Source organism: Schistocerca piceifrons, chromosome 2 (genome assembly GCF_021461385.2).
Source record: "Schistocerca piceifrons isolate TAMUIC-IGC-003096 chromosome 2, iqSchPice1.1, whole genome shotgun sequence".
Taxonomy (NCBI): domain Eukaryota; kingdom Metazoa; phylum Arthropoda; class Insecta; order Orthoptera; family Acrididae; genus Schistocerca; species Schistocerca piceifrons.
Genome location: NC_060139.1, coordinates 782385045 through 782409934, shown reverse-complemented (window position 1 = coordinate 782409934; position 24890 = coordinate 782385045). Strand labels below are relative to the sequence as shown.

At 43.0% G+C, this 24890-nt stretch overlaps 1 protein-coding gene across 1 annotated transcript in view; it reads left to right on the top strand.

Moving 5' to 3' along the window:
- Positions 1-24890, top strand: part of LOC124775846 — a 127456-nt gene that overhangs the window by 68175 nt on the left and 34391 nt on the right. The window contains exon 3 of the mRNA XM_047250681.1: positions 23520-23616. Coding sequence (XP_047106637.1) covers positions 23520-23616 — 97 coding nt within the window. The remainder of the gene's footprint in view (positions 1-23519; positions 23617-24890) is intronic.

Sequence of the window (24890 nt, the reverse complement as noted above, 5' to 3'; positions counted from 1 at the left end):
AGTGTTAATGGCGTTCTTGGTGCAATTTTGATATCAAATTGATATGCAAATTAATAAAATTGATCAATTAATACCCCAACACCCGCCCATCCCCACCCCCACCTCAGGATGCTCGCAAAACTCTTCCAGTTTCCGCATGTTGCCACTGACTTTTATTTAAAATCATCCAGCGTGTGTGTGTTGTGGTAGTAGTAGCAATAACATGATTCACACCATGCGATATCTAGTTTTCTGTGAGAGCCAATGAATCAAAACGTGTTAATGTCAGTTTAAAACCTGACACAGACCTCGAAGTCGTGGCAGAAAATGCAAAATGTAAGGCAGTGTACAAAGCATGGCACAGCAGAAAAAGCAGTGTATCAAACAACAAAACAGGGACCCTCTCTTGCGACTACAGTCTGTGGGATATGGTCCTCATACAGTACATGCAGTTAAACTTTACACTGGTCTGTGCAAGTGACTTCGATGACTGGACGCCTGCTCCAGTGGATCAATACCTGTATATTTAATAGGACTGCTGCACATGCTTGAGTCCAGCATGTAGACAGTATTTGTTTTCGTTATATCGGAGGAGAGAAGCAGTAAAAATCTTATCGAGTTATCTACCAGATGAAGTTCTCGGAGCTTTTACAGTTCGTAATTTTTCTCTGTTGGATGATATAGAATAACGCTAATAGACTGGATAGATGTGATAGATGTGAATGGACCCTGAGGAACGCAGATCTGCTTTTGACTGCAGTACCTGTATGATGTTGAGTCTTCCTAATTTTCCCGATTAGAAACATCACCGTAACTGTTCGTACTGTCTTTTATACTACCTCATGTTGCACGAGTATGCTTTGTCTGGCGCACATGGTACACGGTTGGCAGAGCTACGACAACATGTCCCCATTTCCACCGAATGGTCAAAACACGGTCCTGTTGCATTAACTCAACTCACTCTGTTTCTACATGGGTAGCAGAATGTGGTGGGTATAACTCTCTCTGATGTCTGCTCAGTTCCGACTTAAATTGGAACGATCACATGCGCAAGGCTGCAGGAATAGTGGGGCAGAGTCTGAGGTTCAAAATGGTTCAAATGGCACTGAGCACTATGGGACTTAACGTCTTAGGTCATCAGTCCCCTAGAACTTAGAACTACTTAAACCTAACTAACCTAAGGACATCACACACATCCATGCCCGAGGCAGGATTCGAACCTGCGGCCGTAGTGGACGCGCGGTTCCAGACTGAAGCGCCTAGAACCGCTCGGCCACAATGGCCGGCGAGAGTCTGAGGAGCAGTTACAAAATGCATAGGGACTATCTAAAACCACATTGGAATTTTATTCTAACAGATAGGTTCGAAAAAGGTGACTCATTTCAAGATATGAGACTGCTCTCTCTGATGTCTGCTCAGTTCCGACTTAAATTGGAACGATCACATGCGCAAGGCTGCGGGGATAGTGGGGCAGAGTCTGAGGTTCAAAATGGTTCAAATGGCACTGAGCACTATGGGACTTAACGTCTTAGGTCATCAGTCCCCTAGAACTTAGAACTACTTAAACCTAACTAACCTAAGGACATCACACACATCCATGCCCGAGGCAGGATTCGAACCTGCGGCCGTAGTGGACGCGCGGTTCCAGACTGAAGCGCCTAGAACCGCTCAGCCACATTGGCCGGCGAGAGTCTGAGGAGCAGTTACAAAATGCATAGGGACTGTCTAAAATCACATTGGAATTTTATTCTAACAGATAGGTTCGAAAAAGGTGACTCATTTCAAGATATGAGACTGCTCTCTCTGATGTCTGCTCAGTTCCGACTTAAATTGGAACGATCACATGCGCAAGGCTGCAGGGATAGTGGGGCAGAGTCTGAGGTTCAAAATGGTTCAAATGGCTCTGAGCACTATGGGACTTAACGTCTTAGGTCATCAGTCCCCTAGAACTTAGAACTGCTTAAACCTAACTAACCTAAGGACATCACACACATCCATGCCCGAGGCAGGATTCGAACCTGCGGCCGTAGTGGACGCGCGGTTCCAGACTGAAGCGCCTAGAACCGCTCGGCCACAATGGCCGGCGAGAGTCTGAGGGGCAGTTACAAAATGCATAGGGACTATCTAAAACCACATTGGAATTTTATTCTAACAGATAGGTTCGAAAAAGGTGACTCATTTCAAGATATAAGACTGCCACGAATATGATTCACCAGTGGCTGTAATAATTAAATCTCCACAGGATTCAACGCAGGTATTTTGTTGAATGGAAAGACTTCATTCCAAATCGCAGACAGAATTTCTATTGGAAAGTAACACTAGGGATCCGAAAAGCCAGTGTACATTTATTAAGACCTCAATCAGCACACCAACTACTGTATGTGATCATTCTCAATCAACCATCGCCTACAACCCAGTGCACATATCGCAGAACCACTGACGTGGCATCGAGACAGAATATGTTACAAATACTAGAGAAATATCTAGCGGCAGCATGAGGGAGTTGCAAATACTGGTTTCATACCATATTCCTTAGCCGAATCATTTTCTAAATTCGGTGATTTTATTTCGAGCTTACACCTTGGGCGACGTGTAACCACACTGACGCTCTGTTAATACACACTCCAGCGATCACCATCTATATTCAGTGTCGCGGTATTTGTGTGGAAAAATCACTTCAATTGGAAGTACTGCCAACATAGATTTATAAGGCTTGTATAGTTTTTAACGTGGATATCGTTAGCGATAATTGTGAGCACCTGTAGAACCAAGAGTGCTTGTGACAGTAAAATGACCGTTGCGATCTTGTTTTTAACAACTGGGGTCTTGCAAGATGATTACGCCTCTCTTTCTAAGACACAGCGGTACCACTCGCAAGGAAAAAAACTTGTGAGACATGACCACCCATCTCCGACTTTCGCTCAGTATTGTTTCGTATTGTCAGCATTCAGTTATAGGTGAAGTATGATACTTAGTAGTAGGCGATACGTGTTAGTTTCGCCTTGAGCAGCAGGATTATAAAGTATGTGAGTGTTGTGACATGTGCAAAGAAAATGACTATGTCCTATCATAGTGTTTCAAATTGCTTACAAAACTAGAACGCGAGAATCTTCTGCTGTATGTTAGAACCTTTACTGACATGGAGGTCAGTTATGTATCAAAACTATCAAATGTAAGCACGCAGGCGGTAATTGGTTTCGATGTAACGGAAGAGAGAGACATGTGATAAAATTTTATAGAAGTTCCTATTACAAGACAGGCTCTCACAGTTTGTTTCGTAAAAGCTAGTGTGATATGACATCGAATTGGAAAAACGGGACATGCCATAGTGTATTCTCTTGAATTATAGCTTGTTGTTGTCGAACGTAAAATGATTGTTTTTTTCCGACAGGTGAGCCAATGGCGTAAAGCATTGTATTCTCTAATATTATTTCACATGTGTGAAATGTTTTTAATACACACGTGCTGATTTGAAGGCGAGAGACGCTCTCAGGTCGTGTAATTTGTCCAACAAGCTGAAAGAAAACCTTAACATAAATGTTTTTCTTAAGAGTTTAAATTCTCGTGTTTTATTTACTCCAATGTCGGTTTTGAAATAATGAGGACATTCTGCGGTGATCTGTAGTTTTCGCATCAAAATAGTGGAAGCTTTTTCCTGATTCTACGCAGGGTGGGTCATGTCTCTGCTGATCATATGTAATCTGCGGCGATGAACTTTGTTGGATGTCGCAAAATAATGAGATGCGAATTGTATCCGACTGTTGAACATTAAAACTATACCGATTTTGCTTATAAAACTAAAAGAAAATGGACTGCGCCTAGTTTTGTCGAAATAGGACATTACTTATCATCCTGATTATGTTTTCTTTTTTAATAGGATCTTGATTACAGGGGATACGTTAATGTTAAATACAAATGTTACAGTCCAGTGCTCAGAATGATGTGGTGACCGAGTTCCATATAAGGTCGCGGCTGTCCCTTTAGACACACAACCTGTGGCTGGGGTAGGCCTCAGTTTCGTTCTGAGGGATGCAGGTGACATGCTCTGTTGTATGTGTAGCTTTTGTTGGCGTCGATGATGCTGGCAGCCGAGTCGCATGCTTGCGGTGACGTACTGAGGACACTGTGGACCATCTCAACCATTCTCCGAAATTTCGTTGTAGTTCCAGAGGGGTCCAGTCTTTCCGAGAAATACGTTTAACAGATTGCAAGAAAGAGTTGTGTTGACGTTAAATAAAAGTGTTATTCTATCGCAAAACTACAGGCCTACCGGAGGTGTTGGAGGGCCTTTCTAGTCTGTGTCAATTTGCTGCCGCAGATGCGTCCCCTGACCATTAGGGGCGGCATTTGGGGGCGGGGCTGTGTCGCTATACTTTAGACGAACAAGTTGCATTTGGAACGGCCGTGCCGGCCAGTGTCGCCGAGTGGTTCTAGGCGCTTCAGTCTGGACCCACACTACCGCTACGTTCGCAGGTTCGACTCCTGCCTCGGTCATGGATGTGTGTGATGTCCTTAGGTTAGTTAGGTTTAAGTAGCTCTAAGTACTAGGGGACTGATGAACTCAGATGTTAAGTCCCATAGTGCTCAGAGCCATTTGAACCATTTTGAGACCCCAGTTGTATGGCATCTCCAATTTTTGAGCTGTTTTGCGATTCTAGGCGTTTTGGATATAGTTATGTAATTAGGGCCGATCTTTACGTTAGTTTCCAAGTCAAAATAAATAAAGTACACTAACCTAACTTCCTCTCCCGCATTTAGGCATTTTCCATGTGTTCGGGATGCGCTTGGGCTTTCCTTCCAGAAGGACCAGGTTTCGAATCCCGCAAAGAGTACCGCCATTTTTAATTTCCCGCCAGTTCCCGGTTGGGGGGCGGGGGGGGGGGGGTGGAGTGCGACGTCAGCACAGCCCTTGGACAAAGAAATTCCCAACAAAATTCGAAATTCCCGCCAAAATTCGAAATTCCTTCCAAAATTCGAAATTCCCACGAATAGGATTGTTTGGGTTAGTGGTAGGGTGGGGAGGGGGGAGGAGGCTGGGGCTCATGTGTCGGCTCAGAACAACACTTAACGTCATCCGGAGGTAGGGTTGAGAGTGGGCAGGGGTAATTGATCAATTTAATTAATTTTCGTATCAATTTGATAACAAAACTGCACGGAGTTCCCCATTACCCTAGTACTAGCGACGTCGTCGCATAATGCATGCGGCACAGGATGTGCACGGTAAAATTATGGTTGCGCCTTAGCTTGCAGCGTAATGTGAGCGTGAAAATCTTTTGCACATCCTAGAGTATCTTCGAATAAATGTTAATACTTGTCACAAAGTTGCTGAATTGCGGTACGGGAAGGTTTTGTGTCAATGGAATACACATTGTCCCGTACATCTAATCCGAAGGAATCAAATGCATGCATACCGAAAATATGTGGGCTTGTGCTTGAGCGGAATACAGTGGAAGGGACTGCCTTGGTTGTGTTTTTGTATTTTGCAGGTAAGTGGTACGTTCCAAGCAATGAAATGCTGTCGCCGTTGCAGGCGGTGAGAAGCAGACTTGATGTTTGCAAAGGTGGTTGGCCAATTTTTTTCATACGTAGCTAGGTTAATCAACGTGGCAGAACTTCTGGTATCTGGTGGAGAAGGCACTGACTGGCCACAAATTTGCAGTGTAATCCACAATCTGCGGTGTGTTTTCTGAATACGGTTATCCGTTTCGTGTTGTGAAAAACTGTTCTCTGTTTCCACCCACGCACTAGAGCACTTTCGTGAATTGGGAGAGCCTTTTTGAAGTGTGTGGTATTCGCATTCAATGCGCTCGAGTGCGTTTTCTGCACCGTTTCGCTTGTCTGGTCGTTAAGCAGGAGGCGGCGCAGAATCCGAACATGAAATGACGTTGATTTCCATCTGTACCTGCTTAGCTTTATTCCCGTGTGAAACAGAGGAGAGCTTTCTAGTGTTTCGCTGGCAGTCCGGTTTTGGACGTCTCATGTAATGACAAAAATTGCATTCAGCTTGTCTGAAGGAGCAATTCTTCCGATTTGGGTGACATAACATTTTACACAATACTTCACTTTGCGCGGAGCTGGGGTAGTGTAATTAGCGTTGCGACGGCACGGCAAACGCTGTGTGCAGTGTGCCCGGCCTTGTTTACACGTTATTGACTTGTGAGTGCTGCGGCCCGGTCTGTGGCTGGGGCACGGGTTGTCTGTCTCAAGGGAAGCGATAACTGCCAGAAAGAAATCTTGCTCGACTAAATCTTTAACTTCGCGTTCATCGATAACTTTAAGCACTTGACTGAAGCTAGAGTTGCGATGCTTCCGAATTTCGGCCCTCAATCTCTGACCTGATAGATTCTGAACAACAGCATCACGAAGCGTTTCATCCTGATACGTTGCGCCACAGACACAATTGAATTTAGAGTCTATAGATATGCCCTGTAATTCCACAATGTATTCTGTATAGGACTGATGACTATGACGTTGCGTGCGGAAAAATTTATACTGTACAGCAGCAACATGTATTTGACTCTCAATAAATTCGTCTAATCTTGCAATTATGACCTCTTAGGGCTGGGTTTGGGGCTCACTGAGGGGAAGCCATTTCACTAGGTGATGGTCGGTGTACGCTTGTACACATGAATGAAAAATGTACGACGTGATTCACCTGTGATTTTGTACCGTCGAGCCCGCATCTCGTGGTCGTGCGGTAGCGTTCTCGCTTCCCACGCCCGGGTTCCCGGGTTCGATTCCCGGCGGGGTCAGGGATTTTCTCTGCCTCGTGATGGCTGGGTGTTGTGTGCTGTCCTTAGGTTAGTTAGGTTTAAGTAGTTTTAAGTTCTAGGGGACTGATGACCATAGATGTTGGGTCCCATAGTGCTCAGAGCCATTTGAACCATTTTGTACCGTCGAAATGTTGATGCAGCTGTGCCATGTATTATTTCCATGTTTCCTTCTTCTCGTCGAAATGTCGGAAGGGCGGTGGTGGTAGCTGAACTCCTTCTGCAGCTTCAGGCACTTTTTGCTGCTGGGCTGCTTGCGCTTGTACGAGGCAGAGACTGCTAACTTAAGTTCTAATAGTTGTTGACTCTGAAACTAAACAAGAGATGTTAGACGCTCTCAGCACTTAGACGTTGCTCCCTCTACCAGATTCGCCGTGATTCCTTAAATATCTCAACTTAAATATTTCAACATATGTCTTAGAACTGAATACACACACACACACACACACACACACACACACACACACACACACAGGAATTCAATATAAAGGAAAACATTGTCCTGCTCTAGTGTTCAAAGTTCCTTGTTCCACTTTCCTTTTGCTTGTCGCCAGTCGGTTATGTCCTTATTTGCATGCATTGTGGATCCTTAGTGGATATACGAATTAGGAACATATGCTGCTTATGAACAGAGAATTCAGATATTAATTCATTCCCAATTAATATCAAATAGAAAAAATAATGCATAGCTTTGTTGCTGAAGTGGCAGCGTCGGTTGCTAACAGTATACAGGGTGTTTTTAAACGAATATCGGGGTTTTAACACTTTATAATATTTATTAAATTAAACTTACAGTTATAAATGATATGTCAAATGAAAGAGCAACTCAAACAGTTTTACCAAGAACCTTATTAATGTTCAATGTGAGCACCATTTGTCACGCGGAACACATTAAGTCTATAGCCGAGTTCTTCCCAAACGTTGATAAGTGTGCCTTCAGTGTTTGTAGCAACAGCTGCTTCAGTCCGGTTTCTTAATTCAGGGAGGTCTGCTGGTAGCGGACGCACTTACATACGATCCTTGCTGAAGCCCCAAAGGAAAAAATCGCATGACGTTAGGTCGGGTGAACGTGGAGGCCATGCAAAGCAAGCCCTGTCATTGGGCCCCTTGCGGCCTGTCCAGCGCTTAGGCTATAGAATTGATGTGTGCCGTGTGACAAATGGTGCTCACATTGAACATTTATAAGGTTCTTGGTAAAACTGTTTGAGTTGCTCTTTCATTTGACATATCATTTATAACTGTAAGTTAAATATAATAAATATTATAAAGCGTTAAAACCCCGATATTCATTTATAAACACTCTGTATTTGAATGAAGAAATATTTACAGACACCTAGATTTATAAATCTGTCACTTTTCAGTAAAATATTTATTCAGAAATTGTCGATCCCTAGTCACTATGAAAGTCTGTAGGTGCTATTCGACTGACAGCCACACAAAATGGACCCAGTACATGAATATTCGAACTGACATACACTTGCCGCTGGTGTTCCGGAGAACAAATGCTTGCATCTTATTGGCAGCGGCGTAACAGTTCGTGGCAGCCCCCTCGTGCCGTGGTGGCGGCTGTAGGAAACGCGTTGGCATAACAGGGGGCGCGTATTTCAAAGTGCAGCCGACCGGATAGGTGCCGACAGTTCAGAGGATAGAAGCGCTAGGGAAGGTAGGTCGCCAGATTGTGGTCATGCACTTCCCTCCTTGATAGCTCTGCAAACTGAAGAGCAAGCAGGCGGTTCTCCACTCTCTCAACCACACTACATCACAAAAAGCAACTACAGGGTCTTTCACAAGGTCATACGAACCATGTCACATCTTGCGTTATGAATTAATACCGATTCAGTGTGCAGTGTGCACACGTGCTCGGAAGTGTTCATTTTCCACCAATTTCGTTGACACTACTTACAGTACTGATATGGCTTACTAATAGAAGGAAACTGCCTCGTAATCATCCTCTACGGAAGTTGTAGCATTCATCCAGGAAAGGCAACTTCCCTACCATGAGACTGCTCGCTTTACAATTTACAGACGGGCTATACCTCTTTAGGATTTCCAATCCAGTTTTCTCAAGTGAGTAGCCAAAATAGCTCCGCTGACGTCTGTTTCTATAGTGAGTGACACTGAAGCGCCAAAGACACTGGTATATACAGGGTATTACAGAAAGGTACGTCCAAACTTTCAGGAAACATTCCTCATACACAAAGAAAGAAAATATGTTATGTGGATATGTGTCCGGAAACGCTTACTTTCCATGTTAGAGCTCATTTTATTACTTCTCTTCAAATCACATTAATCATGGAATGGAAACACACAGCAACAGAACGTACCAGCGCGACTTCAAACACTTTGTTACAGGAAATGTTCAAAATGTCCTCCGTTAGCGAGGATACATGCATCCACCCTCCGTCGCATGGAATCCCTGATGGCCTCGTGATGACTGGGTGTTGTGTGCTGTCCTTAGGTTAGTTAGGTTTGAGTAGTTCTAAGTTCTAGGGGACTGATGAACGTAGCTGTTAAGTTCCATAGTGCTCAGAGCCAATCCCTGATGCGCTGATGCAGCCCTGGAGAATGGTGCATTGTATCACAGCCGTCCACAATACGAGCACGAAGAGTCTCTACATTTGAAACCGGGATTGCATAGACAAGAGCTTTCAAATGCCCCCATAAATGAAAGTCAAGAGGGTTGAGGTCAGGAGAGCGTGGAGGCCATGGAATTGGTCCGCCTCTACCAATCCATCGGTCACCGAATCTGTTGTTGAGAAGCGTACGAACACTTCAACTGAAATGTTCAGGAGCTCCATCGTACATGAACCACATGTTGTGTCGTACTTGTAAAGGCACATGTTCTAGCAGCACAGGTAGAGTCTCCCGTATGAAATCATGATAACGTGCTCCATTGAGCGTAGGTGGAAGAACATGGGGCCCAATCAAGACATCACCAACAATGCCTGCCCAAACGTTCACAGAAAAACTGTGTTGATGACGTGATTGCACAATTGCGTGCGGATTCTCGTCAAGTCAAGAAAAGTATTACAGCAGATTATTGTTTAAGTTTTTAACATAATCGCCCTGTTTCATCAGACATATTGAGACATACCTTGCAAGATATTCTGAGAGAGTGAGGTAAGAGGTTCCACTGAGTGCAGCCCATTGTACAAGTGTCAGAAAGTCCTGAATGGAAGAGATTTATGCAGTCTACTAGCAACACAATTAATGATGACAGAAGTGCAATAACTATCTGGTTCATTAATTCACCACGATGTGAATACAGCACGGTTACAATGACTTTACAATTTGCTGTCAACGACAGACAGAAAGCCAGATGGAACATTTATTAATACGATCCTTTTCCCACCAACACTACATAGGTTGCTGACATCACACTTACAAATTAAGCACTTCTCAGCCATTCTTTATAGCAACGTATTTTACATGAAAGCTCACTTAACAACTTTAAATAAGAACGCACTCAATAAACCGAAAATAACTCCACTATACAAACACGAGCTCAGTGGAGTTCAAATAGTTCAAATGGCTCTGAGGACTACGGAACTTAACATCTGAGGTCATCAGTCCGCTAGAACTTATAACTACTTAAACCTAATTAGCCTAAGGACATCACACACATCCATGCCCGAGGCAGGTTTCGAAACCGAGCGAGGTGGCGCAGTGGTTAGCACACTGGACTCGCATTCGGGAGGACGACGGTTCAATCCCGTCTCTAGCCATCCTGATTTAGGTTTTCCGTGATTTCCCTAAACCGTTTCAGGCAAATGCCGGGATGGTTCCTTTGAAAGGGCACGGCCGATTTCCTTCCCCATCCATCCCTAACCCGAGCTTGCGCTACGTCTCTAATGACCTCGTTGTCGACGGGACGTTAAAAACACTAACCTAACCAGGATTCGAACCTGTGACCGTAGCGGTCGCACGGTTTCAGACTGAGGGCACCTAGAACCGCTCAGCCACAGCGGCCGGCTCAGTGGAGGATTTTATCTATATATACAGGGTGGTCCATTGATAGTGACGGGCCAAATATCTCACGAAATAAGCATCAAACGAAAAAACTACAAAGAACGGAACTCGTCTAGCTTGAAGGGGGAAACCAGATGGCGCAATGCTTGGCCCGCTAGATGGCGCTGCCATAGGTCAAATGGATATCAACTTCGTTTTTTTAAATAGGAACCCCCATTTTTATTACATATTCGTGTAGTACGTAAAGAAATATGAATGTTTTAGTGGGACCACTTTTTTCGCTTTGTGATAGATGGCGCTGTAATAGTGACAAACGTTTAAGTACGTGGTATCACGTAACATTCCGCCAGTGCGGACGGTATTTGCTTCGTGATACATTACCCGTGTTAAAATGGACCGTTTGCCAATTGCGGGGAAGGTCGATATCGTATTGATGTATGGCTATTGTGATCAAAATGCACAACGGGCGTGTGCTATGTATGCTGCTCGGTATCCTGGACATCATCCAAGTGTCCGGACCGTTCGCCGGATAGTTACGTTATTTAAGGAAACAGGAAGTGTTCAGCCACATGTGAAACGTCAACCACGACCTGCAACAAATGATGATGCCCAAGTAGGTGTTTTAGCTGCTGCCGCGGCTAATCCGCACATCAGTAGCAGACAAACTGCGCTAGAATCGGGAATCTCAAAAACGTTGGTGTTTATAATGCTACATCTACATCGATTGCACCAGTACCATATTTCTATGCACCAGGAATTGCATGGCGACGACTTTGAACGTCGTGTACAGTTCTGCCACTGGGCACAAGAGAAATTACGGGACGATGACAGATTTTTTGCACGCGTTCTATTTAGGGACGAAGCGTCATTCAGCAACAGCGGTAACGTAAACCGGCATAATGTGCACTACTGGGCAACGGAAAATCCATGATGGCTGCGACAAGTGGAACATCAGCGACCTTGGCGGGTTAATGTATGGTGCGGCATTATGGGAGGAAGGATAATTGGCCCCCATTTTATCGATGGCAATCTAAATGGTGCAGTGTATGCTGATTTCCTACGTGATGTTCTACCGATGTTACTACAAGATGTTTCACTGCACGACAGAATGGCGATGTACTTCCAACATGATGGATGTCCGGCACATAGCTCGCGTGTGGTTGAAGCGGTATTGAATAGCATATTTCATGACAGGTGGATTGGTCGTCGAAGCACCATACCGTGGCCCGCACGTTCACAGGATCTGACGTCCCGGATTTCTTTCTGTGGGGAAAGTTGAAGGATATTTTCTATCGTCATCCACCGACAACGGCTGACAACATGCGTCAGCGCGTTGTCAATACATGTGGGAACGTTTCGGAAGGCGAACTACTCGCTGTTGAGGGGAATGTCGTTACACGTATTGCCAAATGCATTGAGGTTGACGGACATAATTTTGAGCATTTATTGCATTAATGTGGTATTTACAGGTAATCACGCTGTAACAGCATGCTTTCTCAGAAATGATAAGTTCACAAAGGTACATATATCACAATGGAATAACCGAAATAAAATGTTCAAACGTACCTAATTTCTGTATTTTAATTTAAAAAACCTACCTGTTACCAACTGTTCGTCTAAAATTGTGAGCCATATGTTTGTGACTATTACAGCGCCATCTATCACAAAGCGAAAATAGTGGTCCAACTAAAACATTCATATGTCTTTACGTACTACACGAATATGTAATAAAAATTGGGGGTTCCTATTTGAAAACAAAGCAGCTGATATCCGTTTGACCTATGGCAGCGCCATCTAGCGGGCCAACCATTGCGCCATCTGGTTTCCCCCTTCAAGCTAGACAAGTTTAGTTCTTTGTAGTTTTTTCGTTTGACCCGGTCACGATCAATGGACCACCCTGTATAAGAGAACTGGACAGGAAATGCCTTGGTTTCGGGGGCTGGGTTTATAGTCTGTTGTCCGTTTGTAAACCGTAAAGCGAGCAGCGTTCATGATGGAGGAAGTCGCCTTTCCCGGAAGAACGTTACAATTGCCGCACAGGATGACTAAGAATCAGTTTCCTCTCTAGTAGTGTAAAACAGTGTGCAGATATTTACGTGGAATCAGTCCACATGTTTCCCTTCTTTCAGTGTAATTTGCAGCTCATATCAGTATTCAATGTAGCGTTAACAGATAGTATAGAAAATAAACACCCCCTCCCATGAGTGTCTCCTGACTGTGTTGCCATTCATAAGAAGAGACGCGGAAGAGTCGATATAGCTTTCTGAAATACCCTTAGTGGCTTTTTGTAATGAAATGGGGTAGAGAGAGTGGGGAATCGCCTGGTCGCCCCTCATTTTGCAGACCTATGCAGGAGGGAAGTGCATGACCATTATCTGGCGACGTACCTCTCTTAGCGCTAATAACCTCCACGCCTCCCCTCCCCCTTCCCAACCTGTTACAGCCCAGAACACGATTTACCTCTTCATGCGGTTCCACGGCACTTAGAGATGGCACAAAAATTTTATATTTGTTTCTAACCTACTTTATTTAACAATATAAGTTAATTTTATACCATTAAAACATTTTTAATAGTACGCGATTTTTCCATGCCCTACAACGTGAAAACTGTTAGTCCTAGAGAAAAAAAATGAATGGAGCCCTTTCGCAGGAAATTTAATGTAGTTTAATTTTTTACGGGGAAATATTTTAACTAAAAGCCCCGGATTCTGAGTTATTCAAGAGAAACATACAGAGTGAGCACTAAATGCCCCACACTCACACCCCGTCGGTCAGGATTTTTAGTATATTGTTCATGACAATCCCGCTACCACTGTACAAAGATTGTGAATGCATGAGTTTTTTTCCTCTATTCGACGTGTTTGGGTCTTCGTTGGCTGGGTTAATTTAGCTTTAGAGTCCGCTCGATGATGAGGAAATAGTGGAACCTAGCTGCAACAGTTTTATGATGATACATGAAAAAAATGTTTTATCAAAGTTGTGGAGCACAGCTTGAAGAAGATTATGGTTGAACATTTCGTCAATAACCAGATCATTAGAGACAGAGCAAATGATCGACTTGGAGACTAGATTGGAAGGAAATCGGCCGAGTTCTTTCACTTGAACTATCGAGGCATTTACCTTGAACAGTTGAAAGAAGCCCATTGAAACCTTAAATCCTAACGGCCAGATGGGGATTTGCATTGCCGACATCACTAGTGAGAGGCCTTTGTCTTACCACTCAATCACTTGACTCGATTCTATGTAATAGCGACACACAAATCGATCGAGGAAGAAGCATTTCTACGTGTGTTGTTTAACAATCAAAATTAGTCTCTCCTGGTTCAAATGGCTCTGAGCTCTATGCGACTTAACTTCTGGGGTCATCAGTCGCCTAGAACTTAGAACTAATTAAACCTAACTAACCTAAGGACATCACACACATCCATGCCCGAGACAGGATTCGAACCTGCGACCGTAGCGGTCGCTCGGCTCCAGACTGTAGCGCCTAGAACCGTACGGCCACTCCAGCCGGATTAGTCTCTCTCTTACGTATCTCTGTGCATGGTGCTGTGTATTCGACCGGAGAGCTTTTCGTCATGCCAATAAATTCCGCTTTATACGATACGCAGTGGTCTGAGCAGTTAGCGGGCGCTACTGTGTATATGTTCTACCCGGAAATAGTAGTTTCGGATCCTGGGTGTGAAGGAAATTTTCACGAGTAGTACTTAGCTGCAATATGTGGATATACAGAGTGTTTCAGAAGTGGTGGTCAATAATCAGGGATATGACAGAAATGACCATTCGTAACAAAAAAGGAAACACGGGCTCTAAAGCAGATACCTTAAGGGCTATGAACAATTCTTGATCTTCGATACTGTGAATCAAATCTCTTCTACTGCAAGTGCTTTGCTTTCCATATTTTTCGAAGTGGTAGTATGGACAAAAACTAGAAAAAACTCACCAGTTAACATGGCCTCTAAAATGCGTACCTTAAGAGCTATAGGCGCTTGTTTATCTTCGCTACTTTGAAATACAACTTTTCAAATGAACAAGTGCTCGTAACCTTTAACGTATGCATTTTAGATCACATGTTCACTGGACTTTTTTCCTTGTTTTGGTCCATACTATCGCTTCTCAAAATATAGAAAGCAAAGAGCTTCCAGTACAAGAGATTTGTTTCATAGCAGAAGAGATTTGTTTCGTAGTAGCCACGGCCAGATTCGACGTTAACCTGTAGATCTTCCTACAGCGGGCCAGGTGGACGTTAAACGTCACGGGAGGCAATGAAATGGTACCGGACCTTGCCATTAAAAGGCTCTGAAGCCCTGTAATCCAAACATTATGCTACGAAGGTACTGGATACTTAGACCTACCTGAAATGGAGCGTGCATCTAACCCAACGGCAATCAGAAAGCAAGCAAGCATGGATATTTCAAATTTCATGTGTAAGTTATGATGTAGTATGATAAATATTCTTCACAGACAGCAACGAGCAGAAAATGTATCGACGTGGGTCATTGTCGCTTGACACGATGTCAGCGCTGCGAAACATCGAGGCACCAGTCATCCTCTGACTGAAGTGCTTCCTGGTAGTCATGATTGCAGAAACATGGTAACTACTGTGTTTCGTTTATTTTAGTAAAACACAAATACTTTCTCATTTCCTTTGCCCATAGATATTTCACCACACCTGTGTCATGTTTAGTATATGCACGATAGTAGAAACTTAGGACTAAATATATTTGTAGTTACTGTTTGGGTGTTTCTCTTTTAGCTTAATTCTAGTACCCCTGGGTTTGTACAACATCCTTTCCTTCTACTTCGGGTTCGTGTCAACTGCAATAACACGGTGTTTTTAACGAAGTTGTGATAATTAGGATAAAACCTTCTGCTGTATAGGTTGTTAATTTTTTTGTATAAGATGAGGGTCTTCTTCTTTTGCGAAAATGATTTGTCCTATATTCAGCTTAAAAGAAAAAATTGCACAGCCTACGCAGATACAATGATTTTCACAAGTTCCCACCATCTTCCTAAAAACATGATCTAGCATCAGACGACAGGCGTCCATGGAAAATGAATTAATATTCAAAAAAACAAAACAAACTAGTAACTGAGGCAAAACAAAAATTGCAATTGCAACAACAATATTTATTTAATTTCAAATCATCGTTGTTATTGTTAAAACATCCAGGCATTTGCAGGTAGGTGAAGCAGAGGAACTGAGAAAAAAACGATTTTATTAAAGTAGGGAGAACTCATAAATACAGTGATCCAGGCGGTGTTTTCTTTCATTATATCCAGTCCTCTAATCACTAGTAGATATTCAGATGGACTCAAGTGTGGATTTCTCCTTTATTCTTTTATCTTTACATCATCTGCTGTCAACAGCACAATAACGGCTGCTTTTCGGTCAAGTTTTCCAATACGATAAAAATGCAGAAATTAATATTTTAAACAAAAATAAGATAATATTAAATGTATAAAATACATTTTCAACTAAACTATTTATGTGAAGTTTTACTGTACCAGGATGAATTGATGATACGTAGTTGCGATGATAGTTAATCATCGAAAGTAGTGATTTTATATGAATGAGTCTCAGGGAGGGGGGGGGGGGGGGGCGGGGGAGATTATGGAGAATTTCAAAGGAAAGTACAGTGTGTATTGAAATAGTATTATATGTGAATGTTACGAACGGTCAGGTAGGGAAGGGACGCGATGGACTGGATATGGATCCCAGCATGAGATTAGAATGGAATAGAAAGGATTCTTAAACTCGAGAGGGAAGAAAACAATTTCTAATATTTGATAGGGTGCCTTGTGTTAGCAGGGGATTCTTTGGTTGGTAGTGGGAGCTGATTGGCTTCGTTAGAAGATCATGAAGTACTTGTTTATTTGTATTGGTGGAAGGATGTGTTAGTGTGTGTGTCAGTGTGCCAATCAGGGAGAAAATGATTGGGTGCTTGATGTCAATTTTATGTTGAATGTAAGGTATCGTTGGTAAACGCTGTTGGTTAGAAGAAAGGAGAAGCTCGATAACTGTTAAAAGGATGCGTTTTAGGAAGATACATTCTTAAGATGCTAGAGAACAGGTTGGGAGAGTGGAATATTCTTGTAGCGCTATGATGTGGAAATGTCTTAACTATCTCCACTAACAACACAATCACAATTTAATGTGCCTATCTCCGAATTTCGTTGTATTTACATCCCGGCAGATGACCTGCTTTTCTAGTGTATGGACAGACCAAGCAAAATGCGCACCTTGCGACATTACAATGTGTTGTGCCTTTGAGGTAATTAACGACTTTCGTAGTATACTCGTACGAAATTGAAAGTGGAGTGGAAAACAGAAATAGAATCTATACCAAATTGACCGAATTTGTCTTTCCTCTGGATGAGAAATACAAAAGAAAAAGAAACAATAACGCCCTTGATATTTTGTGCCTCGAGCAGGATGGACTGTTTCGCTTCCGGGCGGACGGTTCGGGAGGTAGGATTGTGGTCTTGTCTGGGTGCTTCTGTTGTTAGTTTGGAAGTTAAAGGGAAGAAGAGGATCGCACTCAGTACAAGAACATAGCCTGGCCATTTTCGGTAACAGCAAGACTTCCACCGAACTTAACTTACCCATTCGACCGTCGGGTCATCATCATAGGCTGACGTGCTCTCACTCCATGAGACACTAGGGTGAAGTTCTAGACAAGGGTTTAAGACAAACTAATGGCGTATAGTCTCGTAATTTGCAACTGCACTCCACCATTTTTTCAACCCTTACCGGCCATATACTGCTGTTGACGGAAATACCTTCGACCACATGGTTGATATCGGTTACATAAATTGCAGTTATTATGATCGCACTAGCAGTACTTTTTTTATTGGTGTAGCCTGCTAGGGACCATATGAATAATTTGTCTCCCTTTTTTGCTCCTTTTTTACAATACTTCTTCATTCTTTCCGTATGTTTTTTTTTTCTTCTGTCCGTATTGCAGCTGTCTTTTTGCTCTCTCCTGGAAGCCCTTGAACTTTTTTACTTTTGTACTGAGCTTTTCGCTTTCTCTTATTTCTTCCTCCGTTATTTCCATTTCCCGTAGGCATAGTGTAATTTCTTTGATCCACGTCATTGATGTTTTTGGCTTTCTTTCAAAAAAGAAAAAATTGCTGAGTAAAAATTTCTCGGTGTACATGCCGCGTCAAATCAGGATAAATCTCCAAGCTTTCGACCACTACCTCCATGGTCGTCGTCAGGGCTAAAACTGACTGTCGTGAACTAGCGAGGTTCCCACTTTTATATGCAAAGGACGGCTTCTTATTGGCTGGGATACGTCAGCGATATGGCGCTTAGCGAAGTGGTGCCCTCTACTTCCATAGATGTAGTTGCAAGCAACGCGGGATAGCAACTACATCTATGGAAGTATAGGGCACCACTTCGCTACGCGCCATATCGCTGACGTATCCCAGCCAATAAGAAGCCGTCCTTTGCATATAAAAGTGGGAACCTCGCTAGTTCACGACAGTCAGTTTTAGCCCTGGTCGAAAGCTTGGAGATTTATCCTGATTTGACGCGGCATGTACACCGAGAAATTTTTACTCAGGAAATACGTCGCGAAAGACTTCGTAGCCATGTAAGAAAAAATTGCTATTTGTTGTACATTTTTCATCTAGTCTTTTTAGGTGGTCGTAGAATACGACTCTTGTCTTCCTCACTGTTTCTAGTATTCGTTCTATTTTTTCATTGACTTCCTAATTTTCATTTTCCACTGTCATATATTTACATCCCAAGACTTTTCTGATTAAAAGGAAGGTGGTATTTTCCGCTTTTGCTAAATTAATTTTATTTGTTCAATAAATAAAATTAATATGGCAGAAGTGGAAAAGTCACCTTCTTTTTTTGTAAATTAATTTCTGTAATACCCGCTATAAAGAAAAGCTCCTCATTGTTATTCCTTTCCTTCTTTTCTATTTCATCTAACTGTTTCGCTGTATTTAACGAAATCCATTCTGAAATATAAAGGCATTCTGATATGATGATAGTTTTGTAGTGCTGCTGTAGTTTTGTATTGATGGTAATAGATTTCTTGCCGTACACTGCTTTTTTTGTCCAGAGTATTTCATTGTATCATTTACATACATTATACATTATTGTATAGCTATTACTGGATTCATCCAGTTATATCTTCAGATCCCCCATCCACTCTATTTTTTAATTATACTCGTCCGTCTTCTACATCTACGTCTATACTCTGCAAACCACTGCCTGGTGCATAGCAGAAGGTACGTCCCATTGTACCAGTTATTAGGGTTTCTTCCCGTTCCATCCACGTGCGAAGCACGGGAAGAATGGTTGTTTGCATGCCTCTCTGCGTGCAGTAATAATTCAGATCTTATCCTCACGATCCCTGTGTGACCGATACAAAGGGGTTTGTAGTATATCCCTAGAGTAAAAATTTAAAGCTGGTTCTTGAAACTTTGTTAACAGACTTTCTCGGGATAATTTACGTCTGTCTTCAAGAGTCAGTCATTTCAGTTCCTTTAGTCCTTTTTTGTGATTTTCTCCCATGGATTAAACAAACCTATTACCATGTATGTGTTCAATATTCCCTGTTTGTCCTATCTTGTACGGGTCCCACACACTTAAGCAATATTCTAGGGTGATTTGTAAGCAATCTCTTTAGTAGACTGATTGCACTTGCCCAGTATTCTATCAATAAACCAAAGTCTACCGCCTGCTTTACCCATTACTGAACCTATGTGATCATTCAATTTCATATCCCTACAAAGTGTTACACCAAGGTATTTGTATGAGTTGGCCGATTCAAACAGTGACTCACTGATATTATAGTCATAGGATACTACATTTTTACGTTTTTTGAAATGCACAATTTTACATATCTGAGCATTTAGAGCAAGTTACCAGTCTCTGCACCATGTTGAAATCTTATCAAATCTGACTGAATATTTATGAGATTATAGACAACTGTATCATCTGCAAAAAGCCTGATTTTACTATTAATATCAAGTTCATTAGTATACAACATCAACAGCAAGGGTCCCAAGTTGCTTCTACATGTGACGATGACTTCCATCCAAGATAACATGCTGTGTCCTCCCTACCAAAAAGTCCTCAGTCCAGTCTCAAATTTCACTTGCTGCCCCATATGATCGTACTTTTGACTATATGCATAGGGTCGGTGCTGAATCAAATGCCTATCGGAAACACTTTGTTGCCTTGATCCAAAGCTTTCAGTATGCCATATCAGAAAAGTGCGAGTTGGGGTTCACATGATCAATGTTTTCGAAAACCATACTGGTTGGCATTGAGGATACCTCATTATGTTTGAGCTCGGAATATGTTCTAAGGTTCTGCAACAAATCGATATCAGGGAAGTTGGACGGTAGTTCTGTGGATTACTTCTACTACCCTTCTTATATACGGGTGTGACTCGTGCCTTTTCCCAAGAACTGGGCACGGATTTTTGTTTGAGGGATCTACGATAGATTATAGCGAGAAGGGAGGCTAACTGAGCCAAAAATTCAGTATAGAATTTGACAGGGATAACGCCGAGCCTGGAGCTTTTTTCGAGTAATGGTTTCAGCTGCTTCTCAACACCACTGACACTAACACTTATTTCATTCGTCTTATCAGACCCTCAGTCGCCGTCTCTTTCGATAGGGATTGGACATTAAATTTGGTGCCTTTAACAGTCTTTACATCTGGCAATATTCTGATACAGCAGTAAGTGAAGGTATCACGCATTGGTCTCTTGACAGCCAAATGCGTTTCTACAGCATCTCTCTGTCTATAGCCCAGGTTCCCTCCCATTATTAACTATTCTGCTGGATACATATTCTATCCAGTGTGTGGTCAACTATTCTTTTAAACTTGAGCCAGAGTTTCTCTACATGCTCCTAACCTGTGCTGAAAGTTTCAAGTTCCGCATTGAGACATGGCACTACTGATTTTGTATCTAGTTTACTGAACATATATATCTTTCTGCTAGTTTTAATTGTTCTTTGTACTTTGGTAATCATTACTGCCACGACCGCGCCATGGTCACTAATATCAGTTTCGGGGTGGACATCATCAAAGAGGTCAGGTCTGTTTGTCGCCATTAGATCCAATATATGAGGGTTGAATGAAAAGTAATGCCTCCACCTTCGTAAATTGGGTTTGTATGGGAATATTTTAATAAATCAAACGCATAAATAATCCTTAGAATGTGATCTTTAATTACCAATATTCACTTTTCCACATAATCACCAGCCAGTTGGATACATCTCTGCCAACGATGCACAAGTTTTCTGAAGCCGTCACGGAAGAAGTCGACACTGTTTCCGCAACCTCAGTCTCACAGTTCTCTCAGCGTCTTCAGCAAAAGCACAATTATGTCCCCGCAGATCGTTTTTCATTATCGGGAACAGATGGAAGCTAGACGGTGCTAAATCTGGACTGTATGGAGTTTGCCGTACGGTGGTGAGATTCAGTCTCTGAAGTTCTGCTGTGGTGGCATTTGAAGTGTGTTGTTTGGCATTGTCATGCCGCAGGAAAACATTTCGCGTTTCCTTTCGGACCCTTGTTAACCGTCGTTTCACAGTTCGCAGCGTTGTGGTGTAACGCTTTGAATTTATTGTTGTTCCACGACTAAGGAAATAAACATGGATAACACCATCTGCGGCCAGAACACTGTGGCCATGATTTTTGCAGCTGAGGGCTGCGTCTTGAATGTCTTTTTCTGGGGCGAGTCTTTGTGTCGATATTCCATTGACGTTTCGTCTCCGGGTCGTAACGGTGTACCCACGTTCCGTCCCCTGACACAATTGAATGGAGAAAGGCGTCACTTTCATTCTCGTAACGCGAGAGGAGTTCCTGGCAAATTTCAAGTCTGTGCGCTTTCATTTCAGGAGTCGGCATCCGGGGTACCCATCGTGCACATATCTTCCGATGGCCAAGTAAAGCAATAATGTGTCCCACACGTTCTTGTGAAATGTCGATTGTACTAGGAATTTCTCTTTGAGTGATACGACGATCGTCCTGAATCAATCTGCCAACATTTTGCTTGTGAAACTCGGTTGTTGCTGTCACAGGACGTCCAGCTCTTTATTTGTCACGCAGGTCAGATGTTCCCGCCTCAACATCTTTAAAATCACTCGCCCAACGACGCACAGTAATCACATCAACACGATCACCATAAACTGCTTTCATTCTCTGACGAATATCCTTTGGGTTGTCACCTTCTGCTGTCAAGAATTCAATGACTGTGCACGTTGCTTAAATCGCATTGACCAACCGTCTGCGCAAGGTTCCATACTTTACATTGTAACAACACAACTATTCAATGCTAAGGCTTCCCGCCAACTGGTGCTGTAGAGGAGAAGCTACAGAACAAACCAGTTCCTGCCACGTACCAATGCTGCCAACTGTTGAACAGTTACGAAGGTGGAGGCATTACTTTTCAGTCAACCCTCGTGTCTCTATCTAATGAGTGGGATTCCTAACTATCTGTTCTAGGCAGTTTTCAGAGAAGGCATTTAGTAAAGTTTCACAGGATGTCTTATCACGCCCCTAGCAAAACTGTGGATTGAGAGTCATCCAATCTAAAAAAACCTTGTGTACACTCCACGCACAGTCAGCTACCTGAGAAGCAATCTCTAATGTGTAGTGCGCACCTGACCTATTTAGGGGACCCTACAGTTCTCAACTCCATGGCGCAAGTCCAGTAAGTCGCAGCCTAGGTTGTCACAGAATTTTCGAAGTCTCTGGTTCAATCCGTCCACTCGACTTAGAACCAAAGGGCCACGGTCAGTTCTGAGGACAATGCAGCAAATTGTTAAAAGTCCACATGCAAGGCTGGTGTACTCAGCCTTCTCTGCCAGTCGCTAGAATGACCCAGGAATGCCTTCGTAGCGCAGACGACAGACATCATTCGTTCCAACGATTGCACACAATCTGCAGCTAGTGGCATCCTGTTCCCTCAGTGGCTGCTGGAATAGCCTCTTCAGCATGTTCAATGAGACCCCAAGGCGTACACACTGGTGTCCTTTCCTGTCCCTTGCTGTCATTTCCCTAACGGTCTTCGGTCAGAGACATCGTCACATTATCTTTATAATTGTAGAAATGACACGTAGTGATAGGCTCTGAGCACTACGGGATTTAACTTAGAACTACTTAAACCTAACTAACCTAAGGACATCACACACATCCATGCCCGAGGCAGGATTCGAACCTGCGACCGTAGCGGTCGCTCAGTTCCACACCGAAGCGCCTAGAACCGCTCGGCCACACTGGCTGGCCGTCGTGATAGTTAACACTGAGCCTCTGCTGTGCTCTCCGCCAACAGTAGTTAATACGGATGGGATGGGTACCTTCCCCAGACCAGGTGCCAGAACTCTGTTGTGCTTTAGCGTCATTGGTGAGTGCCAGGATGCCACTTAGAAAGCAGGTCACGTTAAGCAGGCAAAATAGTGTATGCTGAACTTGAAGATGCACGCTGATCATAAAATTATCTGCTCATTCTACAGCAGCAGTAATGTGACTCAATCTACATCTCACTGAATCTGACTCAAACAGTTACACAACACAACAAGGGACGATTCTTTATCAATGATGAAAAATACGCATATTCATGTAGAGATGTATTACACTCATAGACATTTAGCATGTCTACAATTTAAGAAATATGCTCGGCTAATGAAACAATTAATTTTATTGAGAATTATGGTAGAAATTTTCATGTTTCTATAAATATTGATACGACTAAGGAAATCGTATGCTTATAGTATATTCCCGAATATGTCCTTAAGTTGTTTTTTATTATTTTATTTAAGGCTTCCTTCGAGGATCTTAAGCAAAAGTGCAGACGCATCAAAGTCAGACGACACCCCAGAAGGCTGTTAGGTCCGAAGAGAGGAGCATCTTCTAAAGGTAAATAGCTGCATCAACATCTCCTGTAGCCGGCCGGAGTGGCCGAGCGGTTAAAGGCGCTACAGTCTGGAACCGCACGACCGCTGCGGTTGCAGGTTCGAATCTTGCCTCGAGCATGGATGTGTGTGATGTCCTTAGGTTAGTTAGGTTTAAGTAGTTCTAAGTTCTAGGGGACTTACGACCACAGCAGTTGAGTCCCATAGTGCTCAGAGCCATTTGAATCATTTTTTTTTAACATCTCCTGTCTCGGAGTCAAAATTTAAAGTATCTAAATCTTTTTTCTCTAAATGGCTAGTGTTTCGTCTTCAGCGAAATATTGTCCAGTAATTTAACCACTTTTTACAATTCATAGAAACTTTGATATTGTTTATGAGATCGGTACTGACTGAATGAATAGAAAAGGAAATAGGTGTATGAAGTTTCTGTGCCGCGATAGAAATATTCACATTTTATTATACTTACCGTTCTCAGTGTACTACAATTGTACGTTACTTGAGCGAGGCTCGATAAAGCGGTGATATGTGAGATATCGTCATAAAAGGCTTTAGTAAAATAGTTTGTGTAAAATATTATAGAAAGTTTCCTACCGTTTGTAATGGCCTCTTAAGAGCTTCAGAATGTTGTTGTTGTTGTGGTCTTCAGTCCTGAGACTGGTCTGATGCAGCTCTCCATGCTACTCTTTCCTGTGCAAGCTTCTTCATCTCCCAGTACCTACTGCAACCTACATCCTTCTGAATCTGCTTAGTGTATTCATCTCTTGGTCTCCCTCTACGATTTTTACCCTCCACGCTGCCCTCCAATACTACACTCCTGGAAATTGAAATAAGAACACCGTGAATTCATTGTCCCAGGAAGGGGAAACTTTATTGACACATTCCTGGGGTCAGATACATCACATGATCACACTGACAGAACCACAGGCACATAGACACAGGCAAAAGAGCATGCACAATGTCGGCACTAGTACAGTGTATATCCACCTTTCGCAGCAATGCAGGCTGCTATTCTCCCATGGAGACGATCGTAGAGAAGCTGGATGTAGTCCTGTGGAACGGCTTGCCATGCCATTTCCACCTAGCGCCTCAGTTGGACCAGCGTTCGTGCTGGACGTGCAGACCGCGTGAGACGACGCTTCATCCAGTCCCCAACATGCTCAATGGGGGACAGATCCGGAGATCTTGCTGGCCAGGGTAGTTGACTTACACCTTCTAGAGCACGTTGGGTGGCACGGGATACATGCGGACGTGCATTGTCCTGTTGGAACAGTAAGTTCC